Consider the following 21,367-nt stretch of genomic DNA (forward strand, 5'->3'; position numbering starts at 1 on the left):
TTATCCGATCTCTGGTAATCATCGCACCAAGCAAGCTTTTATCCCAGCATTTCTATGAGTCTATATCGTAACTATATGTCATTGCCCACATGACAACCCAGGTTTCTTCCCTTCCCTTGCCAGTACAAGTACAAGAAGCAGGACACAAACCTTCTTAAGATTACTATGAAGATTTCGGCATTTTCGGGAGAGCAAATGTCAGCTGACATTGTCTACAAATTTGGCAAGCACCCAAAATACATAGCAGGCTAAAATGAGTCCCATAAAGAGTGTAAATGGTATTTGTAAATGTGTTTGGTAAAGCAGGAAGTTACAGAAAAATCAGTGTCAAGAAAACACTGTTTCTAGCAATCAGAATTAGAGCAAAATAGCCTTATTGTAAAAGGAAGGAGGAAGCACCAAGATGGAAGTGAAGGGAGGGTGACGGGGCAGGGGTGTTAATGATTAAATTTATTTTGGAAATAGAAGAGCAAGGAGAAAAGAATCCTTTTGAAAGCTCAAGTCTATGTGATAGAAAGTGAACTTACCCATACATACACATACAGATACAAAATTCTCCTCATCTGGAAAATTCAATCCAAACCAAAGACAAATTTCCATTAGAAAAGGAGAAAACAATAGAAAATTCACATGCTGAATAAAGCATTACTGATAAATTACTTATTTCTCCTGAGCTGCAGAGGTGCTGCTAAGCTGCGGAGCTGAGGTACTGAGCTTGCTCCACCACCAGGTCCTAAAGAGCCAAACGCAGAATGCAGCTTCCATTTTAGTTCCTACTCTAGTTACAAAGTATCAGAGTGTTGTCCTCCAGACATAAGGATCCCTAGCATTAAATAAAACTCTTTTAAAAGGATAAATATTTGACTTTCTGAAGGTAGCCAGATGGCTAGCAGATAAAGCAATGGTACCAAAGTCAAAGATGCATATTTTGAAATGTATCAGCTGGCAAACATTTTTTCTCCTTGATTTCCATAGGCGGGACCTTACAGTTTTCCAATCTCTGCCTTCATGCTAATGCTAGTGTATTTACTTTTCCTGGATAGCAACGGAAAAGAATGCACTCTGTTGTTCTGATATACATGCAGACTAAACTAAATGCAGGGACATCAGTTGAATTACCCTGGTTTTACAGCACTGGCTTCTTATTTCCAGATATTTTAGTATTCCATGAATATGACAGATAAGTCAGTCTGATGTTCTTCAGCTGCTCTACAGTTTTTTTCATTACTGTTAAAGTCTCAATGACCTCCCCTTAAAATTAGTCCACTGATTTATTTGTATTCCACAGAGTGCTCATTACTGCTATCGTTAGAGCACAAAATCCCACGGAAATAAAAAATTACCCTAAAAATGGTCATTTCAAGCTTTCATTATAAGGTCTTTTTCACAGGTTGAAGTCAGTATAGCAGTAATAATTAAGACAATTTACTTTAGAGTAAATGCATGTATTTCACCATATATTCCCAAAAGAAAAGTCATAGGAGATGTTTACATTAGAATTTTCTTATGAGACTTTCCTTTTTTTTTTTTTTACGGTTTTAGAGATGGGATTGCAGAAAATATGGGACTCAGCTATCCAGTCTAATCATCCCCCAAGAGCCTTACACTGCCAGTCCATTTGCATTTGTGTTGATGCCTTAGCGGTATCAACAGTAACACCAGTATCACTTATAGCTAGTGATCCTGCTTAATAGAAACCAAAGAAAGTCACTTCAGTTCAGGGCTGTGTTAACTGCCCATAGAGACTCCGGAGGGTACAGTTACAGGAGACCTGCCACAGTGCTGGCTTCATTCAGTTCACTGTTACCGCAGCGTGCTCTGCACAGATACTGCATTCTCTCTGTATGCAGATAAAGAAGATTAGATGAGGCCACAGTTTCATTTCTGTATATATAGTGACCAGAAAACAGAGAAGAAACCATGAGAATGTACTGAATTTTACATTAGCTACTGCTGGAGTCTTGTAAAGACTACAGACATTCCAGAGCTATGTTGATTAGCAATTAGCACAAAGCAGATGGGAAATCATGCTGTCTCCCTGGGAAGGTAATGCAAACTAGCTACAGTATTTATGTGTTGTTGAGACTACCCTTCTAAAATGTGTTTTAAATAAATACTAGAACTGGAATTATCTTGACTTTTCAGTTAAAAATAGGTAAAACTAAATGTTGGATTTGAAATTAGCTTCAAATTTATGCTGAAGACAGATCAGGAGTTCACTATATTCACAAATAATCATTCTTGGGCTTAAATCCTATTTAATTTGTTTATAATGCATGTTTTTAAAGGCAACTGCTTTAAATCTATAGCTTTATTTGCCACTTCCCAAGAGCACTGAACCTGCTTTTCCTTACCCCAAAACTTGAATATAATTAATGAAAGAATAATTTTGAACTTGATTGGTATTCTTACCATATATACTACACTGTGTTATGTACTTTTCTTACCCAAAAGAATGGATGATGATCAGAGAATTGCAATTAATTTTAAAGTCTAATGAATTTAGGATTTTTTGGAAAGTTATTTTTGAGATGCTCCCACAAAGACAGATTAGCAATTCCCTTCTTTTTGCATCAAAAGAGCTTCTCTCTCCCATATCAGACCTATATATAGATAGGACAGTAATGAGCATGGAGAAATACGTGCTTTATTTAGATGGGCCCAGTCATTGTGAGGTTGAGTGGTTGAAAATTAATACATTTGCCTTTGCTGAGAAAAGAATAATCAGCAAAGTTGCAGTTATGTGGGCATAATTTAAACAGTTAGTTCTGATACTGAACCTGACATCCATGACTGTTAGCCTGTCAAGATTGTGAGAAATGCCCAAGAACGTGGAAAATCAGAAAAGGAAAGGAAAGAATAATTTTATTTCTTTAACATGTATCTAGACTTTGATCCATTACTTTCAGAATATAAAGTTTTCTCAAATCTAATCCTCACCTGGAAAAAAAAAAAAAAGAATAAACAGGAGGGCTGTGTTAGATCAAACTTTTGCGGTTTTGAAATAAGAAACCTTTTGCATAACGAGTCATGGTTTAGGGACTACAAATCCTTACTACATACATGCAAATGTCTTCTGGGACTTCAAGAGAGAAATACATCTTCTCTGATACAAAATTAGGAAAGGCTTTGAAGTAATGTTATTCTAAAAGACAGTGAACTTCCTAATTGATATAAGAATAGTCTCCATCCTCAGTCAGAATAAACTGGAACACGGTCTCATGAACTGCATGTTATTGGATACAACTATTTCTGTTTAACAGGTTATTTCAAAGAGAATAATCGGAGTGATCTTGAACACTCAGGGGACAATACTAGATATTATCAATCTACCAAGAAACACTTTGAAGAGAAAAGAAGTGGATCATCATCTTTTGTGTCATCTATTGAAGATGAGCAAAAACCCCTGTTCTCTGGGATAGCTGATTATCCTTCTATAACAGGGAAAACCACAGAGGTTGATATTGAAGAAATGGTCCATGCAACAGAAGATATTCTTATTGGCAAAAGCAGCAATTCTTGCAAAGGTAATTGTGCTATTTTGCAAAGTTTGAGTAGTCGTCTTTTTTGGTTTAATTGCCAAAAATCATTTTCTGAATGAATCTATTGATTCTTTATACAGTAGTTATTTTTGTAAGGGTTTCATGAGAGAGTAAATAGAAAAACTAATTTGCATGAAAAATTATTATTTCTCCAGAGGATTAATATAGTTTACTACACTGGCTGTGAGACTGGAGTACAGATCCTCCAAAAGGCTATTCTAGACTTCTTGTAACTGAATTGCCTTAGGAAAGTCATTTCAGCAAAATCTTTAAAATTCTCCACCAGCAATGGACATCACTTCTGCATGCCCATGCACGAAAACTGCATTCAAAGCAATAACGAGTCCCTCGAGGAGAGCTTGATATGCCATGGTTTGGTAGCAGTACAAAATCCTATTTAGACAATGAGAGTTAGATAAATCTAGTGATGGTCACACAAAAGAAAGCCTGAAATGTTTTCAGGTGATTAGCCTTTTCCCTATATTCACAATGCCCAACCAGAATTCAGTTAAAGAAATTCATAATAGCTTGAAAGAATGCTATCCCATTTCGCTGCACGAGCTGGTTAACAGGAATGCCATTACATCACACAAAACAAATCTTGACTTCAGTAAGAAAAATGCAAGAGCAAAGATTTGGACTTTTTTATATGACAGATTATCAACAATGATTAAGCAATCTCAGTTAGATTTACATAGAGTTAAATCACATAATTAAAATGACTTCTAATACACTAAAATCTTCTCATTGATGTGAAGAGAAACTAATGAAAAGACCCAAATTAATATACCAATCAAATGTTGCTGAAAGTTTGCTTGTAATTGTTTCACTCTGAAAGGAAGAACTATATGTTCAGTGTTTATTGCTATTTTCCTCACCAGTTTGCTTCCTGTTGGGACAATTAACCATTTAACTATCATTTAATAAACTTTAGGCTTTTAAGCTTAATTTTAAACTATCCTAATGATTAATCAGGCCAAATAATGTATTTTTACATTTCAAAGGCATGAATATGTGAAGTCTGGTCTCCTTTGGTTAGGGTCATGTAAATCTGAGCCATATAAACTTGTTGCATATGTACTGCAATTTAAAAGCTTACCTTTCCCCTGCTGGTAGCCAGAAATGTGTCCTAGCAGCTATAGCAACATTTTCCAAGGCAACCTATTGCAAATTTTATTTGAGCTAAATTTAATATGTCTAAAGGTTATATATTTTGATTAAGATAACATTCTTTTTTCTGCTTTGTAACTCTGCACTTCTGATAATGTGTTTGAAAGCTCATTACCTTTCTTGAAACTTTCATAAAAACCTCAATTTCAGTTAAATAAGATCAGCTTTGATTGATATATATGCTTTAAACTAAATTCTCATTCTTGCTATTACTTAGAGATTGGTTCTAACTTACCATAAAAGCAGTTATGAACATAATGAAATTCTGAAATAAATTCCGCATGTATGTTTATAATCTTTATATATTATGGTGGCTTATAACTCTTGCCTATAAATGAACTTCTATAAACTTACCACAATTGATTATCACTGTGACTGATGCATATTTAATTATCTTTAGTTTGTTTTCAGTTTTGGTCATTACTGTCCCTGAACGGAAGGACTATAAATAAAGTATTTAGTAACATGAGCTGAAACTCTATAAACTTTTCTGTCGTAATCCTAAAATGCAACTCTTAACACTGTTTAAATGATTTGTTTAAACCATTCATGTCTTATGAGAAGGCTTGTTAATTTTTTCATAGCTGCTAATCTATGTGCTGAAGAAAAATGCTATTTTCTATTCTCACTTGGTCAGTATTTGGGCAGTTAGATTGATTCTTGAACCAAGCTATGCATATATTGATTTAGTTCTCAGCCTAATATTCTTGAATCTCTGGAAGGTATAACTGGTTATAAAATTGTAACTTCTTTTGGGCCTTTCTAGGATATTCGTATATGTGGAAGTATCTGAAAAGATACTTAGAACAGTACAATCTGATATCCCACAAGTGATAAGTCAGGAGTCTTGCTTGTAGCGTATGAACGTATTTTACAGTTTGAATGCCAAATTAATTGCTTTATCACAAATGAAGTATTTAATATAATAGTCTGCAAATACATACTATGGGACAAAAAACATCTGTGAATTCCTTGGGTTATGCCACGGCATAGGAAAATATGTAACTTTACCATATGATTTATTATATAAAAAAATTAACAACTTGGTTTTACAGGACATTAAAAAGCAGTGACATAAATGACCTATATGATTAGTTTCTATTCCCTAAATTAACTGTCTAAAAAGTAAATCCACTGGATTTACAACATCCACTGTACCAACAGGCATGGTTTAAAATTTCATCCTTGAATTTGTCGAAGTTTGCTCCCTACGCTTTGGTAAAAGCCAGACTTCTTTGGACACCGAAATTGAGCCAAGTGTGCCAGCTAAATCCAAACGACATGCTTCTCTGACACTGTTGTGCTCTTTCCTTCTGTTGGCTTAAGAGGGCTGAGAAGCTGAATAGGCTTCTAGGTAGCCAAGATGAAATCTCCTTCCCCTTCCTTCTGCACAGTGCATAAAATCAGGTCATGTCATATGAAATCCAAACACTCTCTCCAGCCCCAGAAAACCTTTCACCACCTGCTAACCAAAGATCAGATAATGCAGTAAGCATCTTTCTCTGATTAAAAAAAAAAGGAAGTTTCCTCCTCTGCTTGGAGTCATGTAGTGAGAGTGCCCCTTTCTGGATAAATCTACTTGAAATGCTAAGTCTGTGCAGGAAATGTCATTGCCAAATTTTTTTTATTATTTTACTTAGAGCAACATCGCTCAAAAAAGTTGTGTTTGAAAAAGGTTAGCTAGTAGGATTTGGACAAATTTCTCATATGTCAGCCACACTGATTTTTTTTCTTCTCTCTTTGAAACATGGCTCTGGCTGCTATGGTTGCTTAAAAAAATTTCAGAAGTGTGAAATGAATGTAACCTCTGCTGAGTTACAAGCATGCAGTGCCAAGAATTACAGGGAAGTGTTAGGAGAAGCTCTGAGCAAACCATTCAGGGACAACTGAGGGCCGTGGGATTCAAATCCAACTGCTCATACAACAGCAGCTGCCACCTTACAAGCAGTCAAGGTTTTGTCCAGTGGTATGTTGAAGCAGCAGTCTGAGCACAATAGGAACATTTAAGGCATTCTATAACTTAATGTAGCTAAATCATTACAAATAGTTTATATGACCCTAATGTGAATTATACTGAATAGGTGTTAAAGTTTTAACATACCTTTTTTCCACAGCAGAGAAAGTGTGTTTGAGTGGTACTAAGCAATTATTGACTGTTTATGTAACAGAATTCCTCAGAGTAACAAAGGCTGCGGGTGGGGGATACATATGTGTAGAAAAAGCCCTGTTCAGCCTAAATATGTCGCTGGTAGGCTCTGCAAAGCTCACAGCAAAATAATGATTCTATATCAAATAAGGGTATGAGCAACTAATATATCTCACGATAAATGATTTGTAACATTTCACCTGAGTTTGATGAATGGGAAAAAACAGCCTGAAACCAGGAATGTAAACTAATTAAGAAATGCACAGAGGCGTAAGTTAAGCAAATCAAAAAAGGAAGGAGAAATAGCTTTTGCCAGAACAATGAGCAAAAGGAAGGAATGCCCTAGTGTTTAGTAACAGAGATCCAAGAATTGGGAGACACAAGAGAGATGCACCTTGGGCAGGGCTGGTACAGGGGGGGGAACAGGAGTAGCGACTATCATTTTTTACAAAGGCAGGAGATAAAAAAAAAAAAAAAAAGGACTCATATATAAAGACTATAATTTTCAATACTTTATATATTTCACATAAAATATAAAGGATTAGAATGGGAACTAAGTTCACTGAGCTAGCTGAAACTCTAAAGTATGCTCCTAATTATGCATTTCCTTTTTTTTAATCTGGTAGAAAATCTGTTTCCAAAATCTTAATCTAATAATTTGTTTGTAATTCAAATAGAAAAAAATAGATCTATTCTTTATTATGCAGCTTCAATTAGTATTGAAGAGATCTCTGATTGACCCAGTAACTACAGAGTATTTCATTCTCTTAAGAATCACAAATTATTAAACAAAATGAACTGGCACCTTTCACCCCACAGGAATTGTGAGAGTCTCTAAAACATGCTTTACACACTAACTAAGTGCTAGGTTGGACAGTAGTGATGCTACCAGCTACATTAGTGAAAATCAATTTCCTTTTGAAAATAATAACCAGTATCCCTTTGCAAGCTTGTGCTAAATGGTGTCTGTCTCAGAGAAAGCTTACTACTCCTCACTAGTCTTGTTAAGACAAGTAGCGTTAGAATTATTGGTAAGAAAGGCAACTGGCTGAGGTCTGCGAGCTTTCTCTACAGTGTGCATTGCAATGCACTGCAAATGCTGTAAATGCAATGCAGCAAGTCCTCCTTTTAAACAAACACACAAAAAAGCTAAAATGTAAATACTCTTTAAATAGTACATTCAAGGGCAAGAGAAGAGATTTTAGCCAGGTCTCTGAAACATAAAAGATATTCAAGTACATGACATCCTATAACACTTAGCTTAGAACAAATATTTCCAGTTTCAGTGGAGAATAATAACTTGCTAAAAAAGTGTGAGAAAATTGGGGGTTCCTCAGTAAGAAACATAGAAAACTAAAGAAATAGGAGCCATTAAGTGGCAGAACTGTGGTGATGCTGACTAAATAAAGCTCCTTTGTTTATCTATGGCTTCAAAATATTAGCATTTTGCTATCATTATCTTAGAATTTTAAAATTTTTTGATGTGGCCACTATTCTCTTTCCTTAAATAGCGGTAAGGAAGAAAGACTCTTGTTCAGGCAGTGTACCTGTATACCAAATTAACATTCAAAATTTTGAGAAACACTGATAAGTGGGATGTTTGACTGAACATGAAATTCTCTATTAATTCCCCAGTAGCACGTGGTTATGCTCATCATGATCACCAACCCTTCTCTATCAGCACGTATATAAATCCATACTTCGTTTTGTTTTTCATCAGATATCACTGACAAAAGAAACTGGGGGCAGGAGGACATCAGGGAGTACCAGGACTCTCCAAGTCAGTCAGCATTACCCCACGTTACATGGGGCATTTGCGAAACTGAAAGCGACTTCATATATGGGGAAGTGGAGAATCGGTTAGATTTACTTCAGGAACAACTCAACAGGTAAAAAAAAAAGATTCGCATGAAAGGATCCATAATACAATTGCTGTTAGTGAAGCTATAGGAGGAACAATTTGGGCAGGAAGTTTCCAAACACGTTCATATCTTCAGAAGCTCAAAAGTACAGAAATATGCCAATGGGAACATCACTGAGGTGTCTATATGAAATTTTAGTAGCCTAAATATTAACTAAATTCAGCTTTCCAAATTCTTGGCAAATCCTATCCTGGGACTGCTGGGTACAAAATTTTTGATTCACTGGCAGAATATTCATGTCACTTACCTCTAGGTACCCATATTAGCTGCTCTAAATTGCCTTGCAGAAGAGACTTTCTCCTCAGTTGGCTCTACAGGCAGCTTAGGAGACTACCTTCTTACCCTGAACACCTTAGTGAAGCACCTAAACTCATGAAATTTAAATCTTACCTCACCCAGAACGTTGTTGCCTTAACAACGATTCCTAGAGATTTACATGTCCGCAAAATGGGAATTTTGAATATCTTAGAAGTACTGATTTTTCCTGGAGACACAAAGTAAACCTTTTGAAAAGAAAGCATTTATATTGCAGATATCTTCCCTTTATGATGCATTACCTTCTTTTGCAACTCTCTCTATAATAAGCAGGCATGGGATTACACAAAGGCAAAATACTTATACCTGCTACAATAGAAAACATTTACTTTCTTTTTCAGAAAGCGTAAGTTACCTTTGCTTAATAAAACGTACCTTCCTTATCCTTCTCTCTTTTGGTATCTAATATACTACTCTTTGCTGGCAGCTAAGCAGCATAGCTTATGACATCTTAAAAATATGGCTATAGAATTTTGATCTATCATACACTATATTTTACCATATAATTTCACCTAATTTTGAATTGCCCTATGGTCAGGTGTGTGGCTTTTTTACTATTTTTGCTCTGAAATTCCATTACTTCCAAATTTTTCCATGGCAAATACTATGACACGCTTTCAGCCCTAACTATATTTTAGTAGCTCTTCATTGGCATACTGCGCTGTATATTTTAGTGATCAGTTTAAAGCCAGGTTAACTGCATATTGCTTCTTTAACCTACTATAAGCCAATCAAACCAAAGTATTTTTCATTTCTGAATACAATATAGTACATTAAAAAGACATATTTTTCACATGTGAGCCTAAATTGCTAAAATTTCTAATTGCAGTAGAGTCAAGTATCAAAGTAACTGTATATGTCACTTAGCTAAACATTTCCATGATCCTCAGCAACAGGGAAGGTAGCCTTTCGCTTTCATTCCTTCTCCTGAAATCTTAAGCTCTTGAAACCAAGGTTATATCTCAAATTTATCTAAAGGTTTACAAAAATCTTATACAAGTTCTCAATAGTTTTTCTGAGGGAGAGAATATCATTGCTGCTGGTAAACTAAGATATAGATTTTTTTAAATCATTTTATTCTGTAACTCTTCTCATGTGTTTAAAGCTTTTCATGCTTTCAGGATTTGAGGCCTGGGTGAATCTTATTCTATCAATATGACAGCCAATATTCTTTTGTACTTACGTCAGATCTACCTTGCTGGGCTAAAAAGCAGCGTCATTTACTCTTGACCTTTTCTGTCTCCAGTTAGAGGCTCGATGTGCCACTCACGTTTTTAAATGGATACAGAAAGCTGGAAAACTTCTGTACTAGGAATATGTCCCTAGAGCTATCTCTCTCCTCTTTAGGCCATCTAAATTTCACGGAGAATCTGAGCCAAGCATCTAGGTTTGTTTGTCCTTAGGTGGCATGCCCTGGGCTTGTTTTGAATTCAGGAGAAAAGAGGGAAAAGTTATATATGCAGTAATGATGAATAAAGACTACCAGAAGTACTCTTTGATTAAGAGTACTGGGAAACCCCCATTAAGTACTAACAAAGTAAGAGGGGAGCCATTTTAGAGCTAATTTGGAATAAAAGAAAATTGATGATGAAAGTCCTCCAAAGCTAAATCCCTATTCACCTTTGTGAATAGATGTTAAGGCCGAAGTTTAGCAAAGGGAAGCTCTCTGGATGCTGCTGCTGCTGCTGCTGCAGTATTTTCCCCTGTGGCATCAGCATCATGCTTATGCCAGATCAGCATATTTGCAAGTAGCAAAAAACCCAAGGGAGCTGAGCAAGAGGTTGAGTAGGGCATAACTGACTGTAACCTCAGGGTTTGGGCCTTGTATTATAAGAGCTTTTATAAAAGCAGGTGCCACAGAACCAGCCTCTCTGTGTAAAGGAAAAAAAAATCATCCTAAATATCCTTTGGGTACACATTTCAGATTAATTTCATAGACATTTTAACAATAAGTGACACAAGTGACGGATGACCCCAGCCTGATAAAAAATAATATCAAACAATGAAGCACCTGGCAAAAGCAAAAATCTGCCAGCACAGGATCAATTCCGCTGCTGCAGAGAGCCCAAGCTGGAACATTCACAACATTAAAGGCTGCTGACATAAAGGTTTGTTTACAAACCATATAACTCTGCCAGGAGATGAGTTGCAGTACATAAGGCTGTATATCCATATGACAATCTGGCATAGTATGCTTTGTAGCCTTCCAGCAGCTGGGAGGCACTACCCATTGCCCACTATGTCAATGATCTTGGAAAGACCACTTGAAAATCATTTCAGTGCTATGGCAATATAAGTATGAAAACCATAAGTAGCACAAGTGTTCTGGCTAACATGGAGGTTTATTTTTAACAGTTTCAGAAGTCATACACAAACTCATCAAAAGGAAAAAAAAAAAAGAAAAAGCAATTGAATTTGAACATCAGAAACGCTGAGATTAATTCTGAGCTCTGAATAAGCCTGAATAACTGTTCACTGTAAAGAGACTTAGGCTAGATTTTTTTTTTTTTTAAGTAATGATCTTATATCCTACTTTTTCAAACTGTAGAAAAACACAAATGTGGTTTTCTAGTCATTTCATTGCATTCTTTTAGCTTTTGAAATGCCAGAATTAATCATCAGATACATCAGAACTACTGTGTCACATCCTCAGCCAGTAAAAATCAATTTAGTCTCAATGACAAGAATACTGGTATTCCAGTTAATTACAGCTAAGGATTTTGTCTGGTTAATTTTTTTTTTTGCAAACAAAACGGACAGCAATGAACTCATGCTTAATGTATGTGCATTCTTAATGCATTCAGATCAGAGACAAGCATGCAAAAATGCTCTGCAAAGGAAAGAGCTAGCTAGCTTTGGAAGGGCTCAGTACTCCCTCTTCTGTTCTTTCCTATTTAAGATACAGTCACGTCATAATAAGCAATGGCTTGCTTTATGAGTAAGCTGCAAGTCCCTCTTGAATGCGTCTGTAATCAGTATGTTAAAAGTATACCCATTCCTGACCATATGTTAACTAATTTTTTGTTACTTCTCTAGGCTTGAATCCCAAATGACTGCCGATATTCAAACCATCCTGCAGCTTTTGCAAAGGCAGTCAGCGCTCATTCCACCTGCCTATAGCATGGTAACTGCAAGCGTAGAATATCAACAGCCAGCTCTCCGGGTGATGCAAAAACTTCATCCTGTAGCATCAATTAAAACAGACAGAAGTTTCAGTCCTTCATCGCAGGTATGTACATGCTCAATATGATCAAAAAAGATGTTTTCATCTTGTTAGCTTATGATGGAAGAAATGCTTATTAACCTTAGGGCTTGTTCACTAGTTTAAAAAATATGAAATTCCTATTTTGGTCTAGTATCTCTACGGTGAACTTTGATACCATAGTTCAGAGGCCACATTTTCTGTGAAGGTGGTAGGGATCCAAAACAATGATCTTAAAATTGTAGAGTGTTGCATTTACTTCATCATCATGGACTTCAGAGAAATGTAGTAGAAGGGACAAATACGAGACATGGGTCTAAACCACAAAGTCTCTGCTAGCATCAGCTTGGCATGGGTGCATCTGCCATAGGCCAAGCTCTTGAAGTCCTGAGAAACACCACAACTACGTTTTCCTGTCTACAAAGGCCATAAAAGTCCAGCTGATGCAATACAATGGCTATATGAATGTGCAAGTGGGAGAGGCTAAAAGCCATTGCCACTACTGAAAATATGCTCATATAGAGCTGCCACATACCTAGGTTTCCCAGTAAAGGTTTTCCACCCCAAAATTTTATTCAGATAGAATTTGATTATTTTCCTAATTTGTTTAGGATTTCTGGAGTTTAACAGTTTGGCCAGAGTTATGGCATGTTATTTCCAAACAGGCTGCTGCATGTCTTGAAATCCCAAATCAATCATGCAGCACATGACCAGTAAATCCAGAGTGTTTGGACGTATCAGATTCCTTGTGCGTATGCCAGAACACATGAGTGCACAGTAAGTCCAAAACATCCTGAAGGCATCAGTTTGCATGCATAAAGATTATCGGGGCAGCAAACATGCAGCAGTAGTTCTTAGACATTTATCAGCCCACCACTCATACACCTGCACAAAGCATATACACGTTATCTCTGTGAGGACAGAAATCTGGCAACCCTCTGCAAGCATTATCAGGCATATTGCACACTTTCTCTTAAAATTTCTGAGTTTAAAAGTGAAGTAGAACTCAGTGCTTGGACTGGAATCTAAACTGTCACGTTAGGACTCACGCAATTCCAGAGTTATGTTTTGAAGTGCTGCAAATTCAAGAAAGTTTAAGTCTACACTCTTGGATTGCATTTCAGGAGTATTCCGTCCTTCAGAAAGGATGTATGTGTATATTTTGATCACACACAAACAAGTCTGAGGAGGGGACAAGATTCCCCTTGAGGAGATTGATTTTATAAATCAACCAACAGAATCATACTCAATTACATTAAGTCAAATGCAGTTCCATGTAAAAGTATTTCAGCACACTGCTTCATTTTCAAACATGGCTTACCAATAACAATCTGAATGCGCTAATTTTCAGCAGAAACAAGAACCTACAAGAGACTTTTTTAAACATTGCTACCTTGTTTCTTCTCCTCCCTTCCAGTGTCCCGAGTTCCTAGACCTTGAAAAATCAAAACTTAAATCCAAAGAATCCCTCTCAAGTGGAGTGCATCTTAACACAGCATCAGAGGACAACCTGGCTTCTTTTTTAGATCAAGAACGTGACCAGTCTGTAGAGCGTCCCCCACAGCACTACAGAACAACTTACCTCCACCCAGTTAGGCACCCTTCCTTGCCAGAATCTTCACTAAGCACTGTAGGAATCTTGAGTCTTCATAGGCATGTTTCTGATCCTGGTCTTCCTGGGAAATAATACTTTTATACTATTATTTCACATAAAAACGTAAGTGCTTTTAATGGCTGTTTTTCCTTTTTTGTATTAAAATCCTCTATACTTGACTCAGGGGCTATAAGGAATTAACCATTATATGCAAAAGTACTGTATATTTTCCTAAATCTGAAGCTTGTAAGGTAAAGTTGAGCAGTTCTGATGTAAATATATATATATATATACACACACACTATCTGTATGTTCCAAATGTAAAACTGCCAGCATTCTCAAGGCACCTTATATTTTTATTTTTTTTAAATACATGCATGTTCTGAAATTACAGCTTACGTTGCATGGAGATTACTATTTACTGCTTTCACAGAAATAGTACTTTATTGTGGGTATGTCTTCAGAGCAAATAAGAGATCAATTCATAAGAATAATCCGCATAGAAGAGACTCCTACTCAACCAAGCTACTCTGAAATTTATGTAAAAACTTCTAGCTCACTTTTGAAAATTTAGTTATCTTTCTTATAGTGAGCTTTTTATAGTCAATGGTAATGATTCTGCATCCAGAGAAAGGATAAGGTAAGCAAGTCTTCTGGCTTCAAAACAATTAAGACAAGGAAAGTAGCCTCCTTCAAAACTAGCGGAAGTAAGGCAATATTTTAACAGACAAACTTGGCCACATCCTGGAAAATATCACATTCATAAAAACACATTAATGGTATCGTTTGTTTCAGTACTTTTTTTTGTTTTTTAAGTTCTCATCATAGAGGTTAGCTGCAATGAACAGGCAGGTACTCTTCATATGTCACACAAACATAATCAAATGCAATAAATCTAATTTCTATATAGTACAGAAGACTGTGTTCCTTTTGTTCAATGCAAATTCTTAAGGACCTATATAATTTAAAAAATGCTTTACTAATTTTTGTTTTATAATGATCACAGTTGTTGTTTGCACTTATCTCTTATGACTGTCTGGTCCCTCCACAAAGATCCAAAATATATAAGTATGCAGACACAGGTGCACTACATGCATATTCTATTCCTGTATGTGTGCATGTGTGAATATATGTACATATGTGTGTACATATGTGTGTATTTGTTTATATACACACATATACACAAATGTGTGTATATACCTACACCTACATGTAGGAATACAGACATAGAGTTATATATATAAATATATATATATATATGTATATATGTAAAATCACTTTCAGGAACATTGTAAACTTTCTTATTACAAATCAAGTAAGCTTAGCTTGGTCCAAAGCTGACTACATTAGTATAAAATGATTTAAGGTCCGTAGGCTTTAAATACAGTATGTACTGTATGTGCATAATGCTTTGTGAATACTTAAGATTTAATTTTATTAAAATATTATTCTGCTTCAAATGTTGTGTTTATTTTAGAAGGAACTGACCTTTTTATTACTGTTTTTAAAAATTTAAAAGTGTTCACATGATTTTCTAATCTTAAACAAAGCTTTTACGTAAAATTTCTCTAGGAAGAGAACTGATTTCTGAAAAGCTGACACGTGACCCAATTAGAGGGTAAGCAGTTAAATTTTAACTGAAATCAAATTAAAGTCTGTTCTAAACCAGCGCTGTAGATCAATGCAATAGTAGTTGACCCTCATGTTAACAGATATATACGTTATCTGTATGGGGGGGGGGGGGTCAGAGCGACATCTCACACTTCTAGTCACACACTGCCAATAGATAAACACAGGGTGGCTGAATCTCCTCTCATTTACATTAGTGGGACTGTTGAGTTACTGAACAAGGCACTGCTTTTTTAGCTTTGTATTTAAAGATACAGAAATGAATTAACTGAATATGTTTGTAAGCGAAATCCAGATCTTTCCATACAAGACCAAATTTTCTTTTGCCTGATGCTAGTGTTGACTGCTGAAAGTTCCAAATCGTACAATTTGCTGACTGTTCTTACTACTACCATGACGACAGAAGTCTGTGCTGTTTAGTATCTTGCAGGATCAGATCCTAAGTGATAGCACCATTGGGCCAGCTAGAATCTCTGCCTCCATCTACTCCATTGAAACAAGAGTACTAAATAACAAAGGAAATAGTTTCTTTTTTTTTTTTTTTTGAACAGTAAGAGTTAACAGCTTCTGCTCAATCTCAGTCTAATATCAGTATCTTTCACAAAGAAAAAAAATTTTCTAAAAAAGTATTTGTTATGCTAGATTTACAAGTCTAGTACAAATTGAAAATAAAATTCATGAAAAATATAACAGGTGAATATTGCTTTAGAAAAGGCATTTTGTCCAATTTCATTATTTATTATTTCACATTTATGCCAAGAGACTGAACAAAACAGGTAGACTGGAAAAGGAGATTCAGGGAAGGGGAGAAGCAACAACTGTTGCATTGCTCCAAGTGAAGGAAAAGCTCCCTCCCTTACTGCTTTTCTTGGCTCACAGAAGCTTTATTCATTTCTGTATTTATCGAACAGAAGAGTCTGAAATGGTGCCGAATAAGGGAGGCTTTGCATAGCTACGGAGATTCAAAGCTCCCTAAACATCCGCCAATGAGTGGACAAACAAAACACATAAGACAACTTCCAGTTAGGAGAACTCTAACTGTCCTTTCTCTGCCAGAGAAGAAAGATCTGTCTTCTCAGATACCTTCTTTTCTCCTTTAAGTACAGTGAGGCACATAAAGACCCACTGCTTCAGGCTTCTTTTCTTCTAGAGACAGGTAAAAATGATTGGTTTTGGAAATGTGGTATTTTTCTAAACAGCAAAAATTCTCTTATTTTCAGTTTTTCTGGGCAAGGTTCCCCTGAAGTCCAGTCTGATTCTGAATTGGTGGAAATGGCTCTGCGTTACACAAATAAAGCTAGGAGTTATGTAAGGGCTGCATACCCATACATTGCAATACACAGTTGTAACATATGCATAAAGGCTCTCAGACCTTTAGGCTCTAGTCCTGCTTAAGCAGCTACTTACATTTAAAACCTGAAGCTAAAAATATGTATAAAATTATAACCTGTAGCTGTGGAGAAGTATCCTGAAAATTCATGAACAGCTAATGCAACTGAAGTGTCAAAGCAACTGGGCTAATCACAGCAAATGCCAGAGGTGAGATGGTACAAAGCAGCAGAGCTCCGCATGACATTATATTAGCTCCCACGAACTGTGGGCTTAATTCAATGTTTAAAGCAAAAAGAGCAGAGATTCTGAGGCTTCTCAATAGTTAAGCTGTGCAGTAACAGGTACCATTGGCATGTGCATGTCCACATACATGCACAAATTTACCTTAACGTCCATGTGTAATACATGTCTCGACCTACCTATGCCTGCTATTTTCAGGAAGCATGAGAACACTTGCATGCTTTTTCCTCCTTAATGTTCCCACTCATTCCATTGTGTCTTCTTTCCTCCACCTGTCTCTTGGATTCAAGAAAGAAAAGATAGGTCCCTTTCAGTGTTTGAGGAAAAAGAGCTGTTAGTATGGCTTATAACTGAGAAATAACTTATACTTGTTGAAAACATCCAGTGGGAGCAAGAAACTTCAGCAGGGAAGCTTAACGTTTTAGAATCAAGTAGGATAGGGCTTTGTCTGAAGCAATTTAGTCCATCAAATTAACCTAACATTGTAGACCTCAATTTTGTCCTCTCCAGACCTAATCTAGTTAGAGAACCACTGACTGTGGTCCCCCTTCTCCTTCCTTAGACAGCACATCATGCTAGTGAGGTGACAGTAAAGGTGGGTCACTCTTGCCTATAGGAGAGAAAGGACCTCTCTTCTAGAGTACAGCTTGGAGCCACCATATAAGCTCACCTAGCACATCTCCTGAGTCTCCTATCTCACTCCTGTCCCCAGGCCAAACTGCCCTTCCCTTCCCTGCTCCAGACTCTCCTAGCAATCACCTCTATCTGGCAAGTGCAGGCCACTCATCTGAATGTGACTCGCCAACACTCTAAGTAACCTCTGAAAAAACCAAAAAGCACTGTTTCATAAGGCCTCTGGCTACCTTCTTAGGTGAAGCAAACTTTTGAGTTTTTCCAGCAGATGAATTGTGTTCTCCAGTTTCAGCACTGCTGAACCAGCATGGACATGAATGGATTACTGACAGACCACAAGAAAGGAGGGACGATTCCTTGAATTAAAGTTGTATGTAATACTGCATCTGCAAATTAGAAGCCTTCATATTTCTATACTCTTCTGTTAAATATTCTTATATTGTGAACAGATGTGAATATTGTGAATAATATTTAAGGTTTGACTCTTTTCATATGCTAGCTTAAATGAGAAATAATTAAATCCAGTGGGAGCAGCAGCGATAAGTACCAAAATTTACCTCACAATGGAACCTGGGTCCAGAAGGTACCTACACTCTCCTTTCATCAATGTGCTCTCCCTGTGTTTGCATATGGCATATCATTTTTGTTTTTCCTATATACTCTGCTCAGTCTTAAACAGAGCAGCAGTTTGTAATTTTCAGCAATACTTCTGCAGACCAACAGATGGGCTTTTGGATGTTTCCACAGTGTTTTAGTGGAATCAATATTATAGTGACTTTTTCAATAGCTCTGAGATAGACTTAATCTAATAAAGAAAATAATTTTTCCTCCACGTAAGCATGATATATTCCAAGCTAGCTCTACTGAAAAGTAACACATAGCAGTTCATAGTTAAGACGCTGCCAATTTAAAATACTTCTCTTTTAATGGTTTTACATTTTGGGGACAATATTATAGACATTATTTTCCTTCCTCTTACATTTTTCTAAGATCTTGAATGGTATCTTGTCTCAGCAAAAGCAAACTGCTTTTGTTAAAAGACTACAATTCCCAGAATTATTAATTCCTACAGAGCATTAATTTCAATATTATTCACAGTCCTGCATATCACAGAATCACAGAATCGTTCAGGTTGGAAGGGACCTCTGGAGATCATCTAGTCCAATCCCCCCCTGCTCAAGCAGGGTCCTCTAGAGCATATTTCCCAGGATCACGTCCAGACGGGTTTTGAATATCTCCAGGGAAGGAGACTCCACTACCTCTCTGAGCAACCTGTTCCAGTGCTCTGTCACCCTCACAGTGAAGAAGTTTTTTCTCAGGTTTAGGTGGAACTTCCTGTGGTTCAGTTTCTGCCCGTTGCCTCTTGTCTTGTCGCTAGCCACCACGGAGAAGAGACTGGCCTCATCCTCTTGACACTCCCCCTTCAGATACTTATACCCAGTGATCAAATCCCCCTTCAGTCTTCTCTTCTCCAGGCTGAACAGGCCCAGCTCCCTCAGCCTTTCTTCATAGGAGAGATGCTCCAGTCCCTTCATCATCTTTGTAGCCCTCCACTGGACTCTCTCCAGTAGCGCCATGTCTCTCTTGTACTGGGGAGCTCAGAATTGGACACAGTACTCCAGGGGAGGCCTCACCAGGGCTGAGGAGAGGGGCAGGATCACCTCCTTCCACCTGCTGGCAACACTCTCCCTAAGGCACCCCAGGATACCATTGGCCTTCTTGGCCACAAAGGCACATTGCTGCCTCATGTTTAACTTGTTGTCCACCAGGACTCCCAGGTCCTTCTCAGCAGAGCTGCTTTCCAGCAGGTCAACCCCCAGCCTGTACTGCTGCATGGGAATATATAAATATATCCAGGCACCTGAAACTGACTAAAATCCAGTCAAATTTTGGCAGGGTGGAAGAAATGATGGAAAGGAACAGACAGCATAAAATGTGACACACAAGTGGTCTTAAATGTAATAGGTAAAGAATTGCAAGTATAGCATAAATGAACCATATGCTGGAAATTAAGAGTAAGAGTCTGTTTTGTTCCACTGATGTTTGTAAGAGGTCAAATGAAAGTATAACAAATTGTAATATTTAAACAAGTCATCTTATAAGAAAGGAAACCTCACATAGCTAAAACACAGAAGTTAGAAAGCTATATTTTTGGATTATGATTTCTTTAGGCCCTGTATTCAGTCTCAGATAAATAATTAATAGCGATATTTTTGTTATTTTAATCAAAGTGACTTCTGTAAAATGTCTCCCCCTAGCAAATGCTAGGGCTGTTGCATGAGTGTGCAAGCAGGTACATAAGGCAACAGTGAAAGCAGAAGGGCAACATCTGTGGACGCTCAAAGCATGACTCACTTTTTCTAGTTAATTTCAGGCAAAAAAAGTCTACATAGTTAACCTGACATCAGATGTCCATGCATGAAGCTAATACAGAATAATCTATTATTCTCTAGGTAGTACTTTTAGTTTTTCATTCAGATAGGCTTTTAGAATAGGGTAATTCTATTATTTTAGCATTCTTTCAGCTTGCACAAAACCAAGCCATTAAAAAAAAAAAGTTTAGTATTACTTAGGATTTCCACAAGAGCTGGAGGATATGTCTCACTGCCAAAGATAAACAGTAGATATTGAAGTGTAGTATCTTTCAACATCCTAATCCTTCACAGAAGGACAGAGAAAATATGGGGCAAACCTAACTGAAGCTAATTGCAACTCAAAGGCAAGTACTTACTCTTCAAGTAGTTTGAAACCTCTAGTTACAAGATATTTCTGTAAGCAAGGAAACGATGGCCTAGATGATTAGGCATACCAACAGTCACAATTAAACAGTGTTATGCATTTAAAAAGGCAATTGGAAGCAGCCAAACATTCCTCTTATGATCTGATTCTCAAAGAGCTTGATCTTGTCTTTCATGGAGACTAATAGTTTAAGTTCAGCACTGAGCATTTCTGAAAATGAGAGAGGATTGTTGTTACTGAGCCCTGCTACCACACTGGCTATACTTCACCAGAATACTACTTGTAGAAACATGCTGCCAAATCTCACCCCTATTCTTGGTTAGGCCCAGATTAACTCTACTCAAATCAAAGAGATAACTGTCCTCTAGTTTTTCCACAAAGTGTCCAGACTCAGTATGAGTTAACAATGGTATACCAAGGTCATTATAGTAACTAGCAAAGGAGGAAATACTGATCTAGTGTCTATATTCCCTAACAGAAGCAACTGCAAAACGGATCTGATAAGCAAGACCAGTATGCTGAGTCTGTCATGAACACTAGCTACTTTTTTTTTTTTAAAAAAACAAAAAAAAGCTTTGAATAAATTTGTGACACCTTATTCAAACACACATTTTATGTGCAGCTGCTCATAATGGTTGCAGTCATACATATTTACTCTTTCTGGAGGAACTCTGCCCCCAATGGCAAAGCAACATGCAACCCAAGACAAACTAGATGTTCTCCATTTCTTACTTTACTAACCTCTTACCTCATTATCATTAATGAAAATGCTCATTAAAATACAGGTGGAGGTACTTGTTTGATCTACAGTATATAGCAGCTACGTACAAATAACAAGGAGCACAGTCTCGCTTCCAAATTTAAAGTCAAATTTTAATGAAAATACTAGTAAGTTTAAGGCTG

At 36.9% G+C, this 21,367-nt stretch overlaps 1 protein-coding gene across 5 annotated transcripts in view; it reads left to right on the top strand.

Moving 5' to 3' along the window:
• The window catches only part of KCNH7 (potassium voltage-gated channel subfamily H member 7), a 241,397-nt gene extending 224,132 nt beyond the window's left edge, over nt 1-17,265 (top strand). For all 5 annotated transcript variants that reach the window (XM_009676154.2, XM_009676155.2, XM_009676156.2 and 2 more), the window contains 4 exons: nt 3,264-3,527; nt 8,579-8,747; nt 12,132-12,324; nt 13,715-17,265. In XM_009676154.2, the coding sequence (XP_009674449.1) occupies nt 3,264-3,527; nt 8,579-8,747; nt 12,132-12,324; nt 13,715-13,984 (896 nt within the window). In that variant the 3' untranslated portion in view covers nt 13,985-17,265. The remainder of the gene's footprint in view (nt 1-3,263; nt 3,528-8,578; nt 8,748-12,131; nt 12,325-13,714) is intronic.
• The last annotated feature ends 4,102 nt before the right edge of the window (nt 17,266-21,367 follow it).

Source organism: Struthio camelus, chromosome 6 (assembly GCF_040807025.1).
Source record: "Struthio camelus isolate bStrCam1 chromosome 6, bStrCam1.hap1, whole genome shotgun sequence".
In the NCBI taxonomy this organism is placed as follows: Eukaryota; Metazoa; Chordata; class Aves; order Struthioniformes; family Struthionidae; genus Struthio; species Struthio camelus.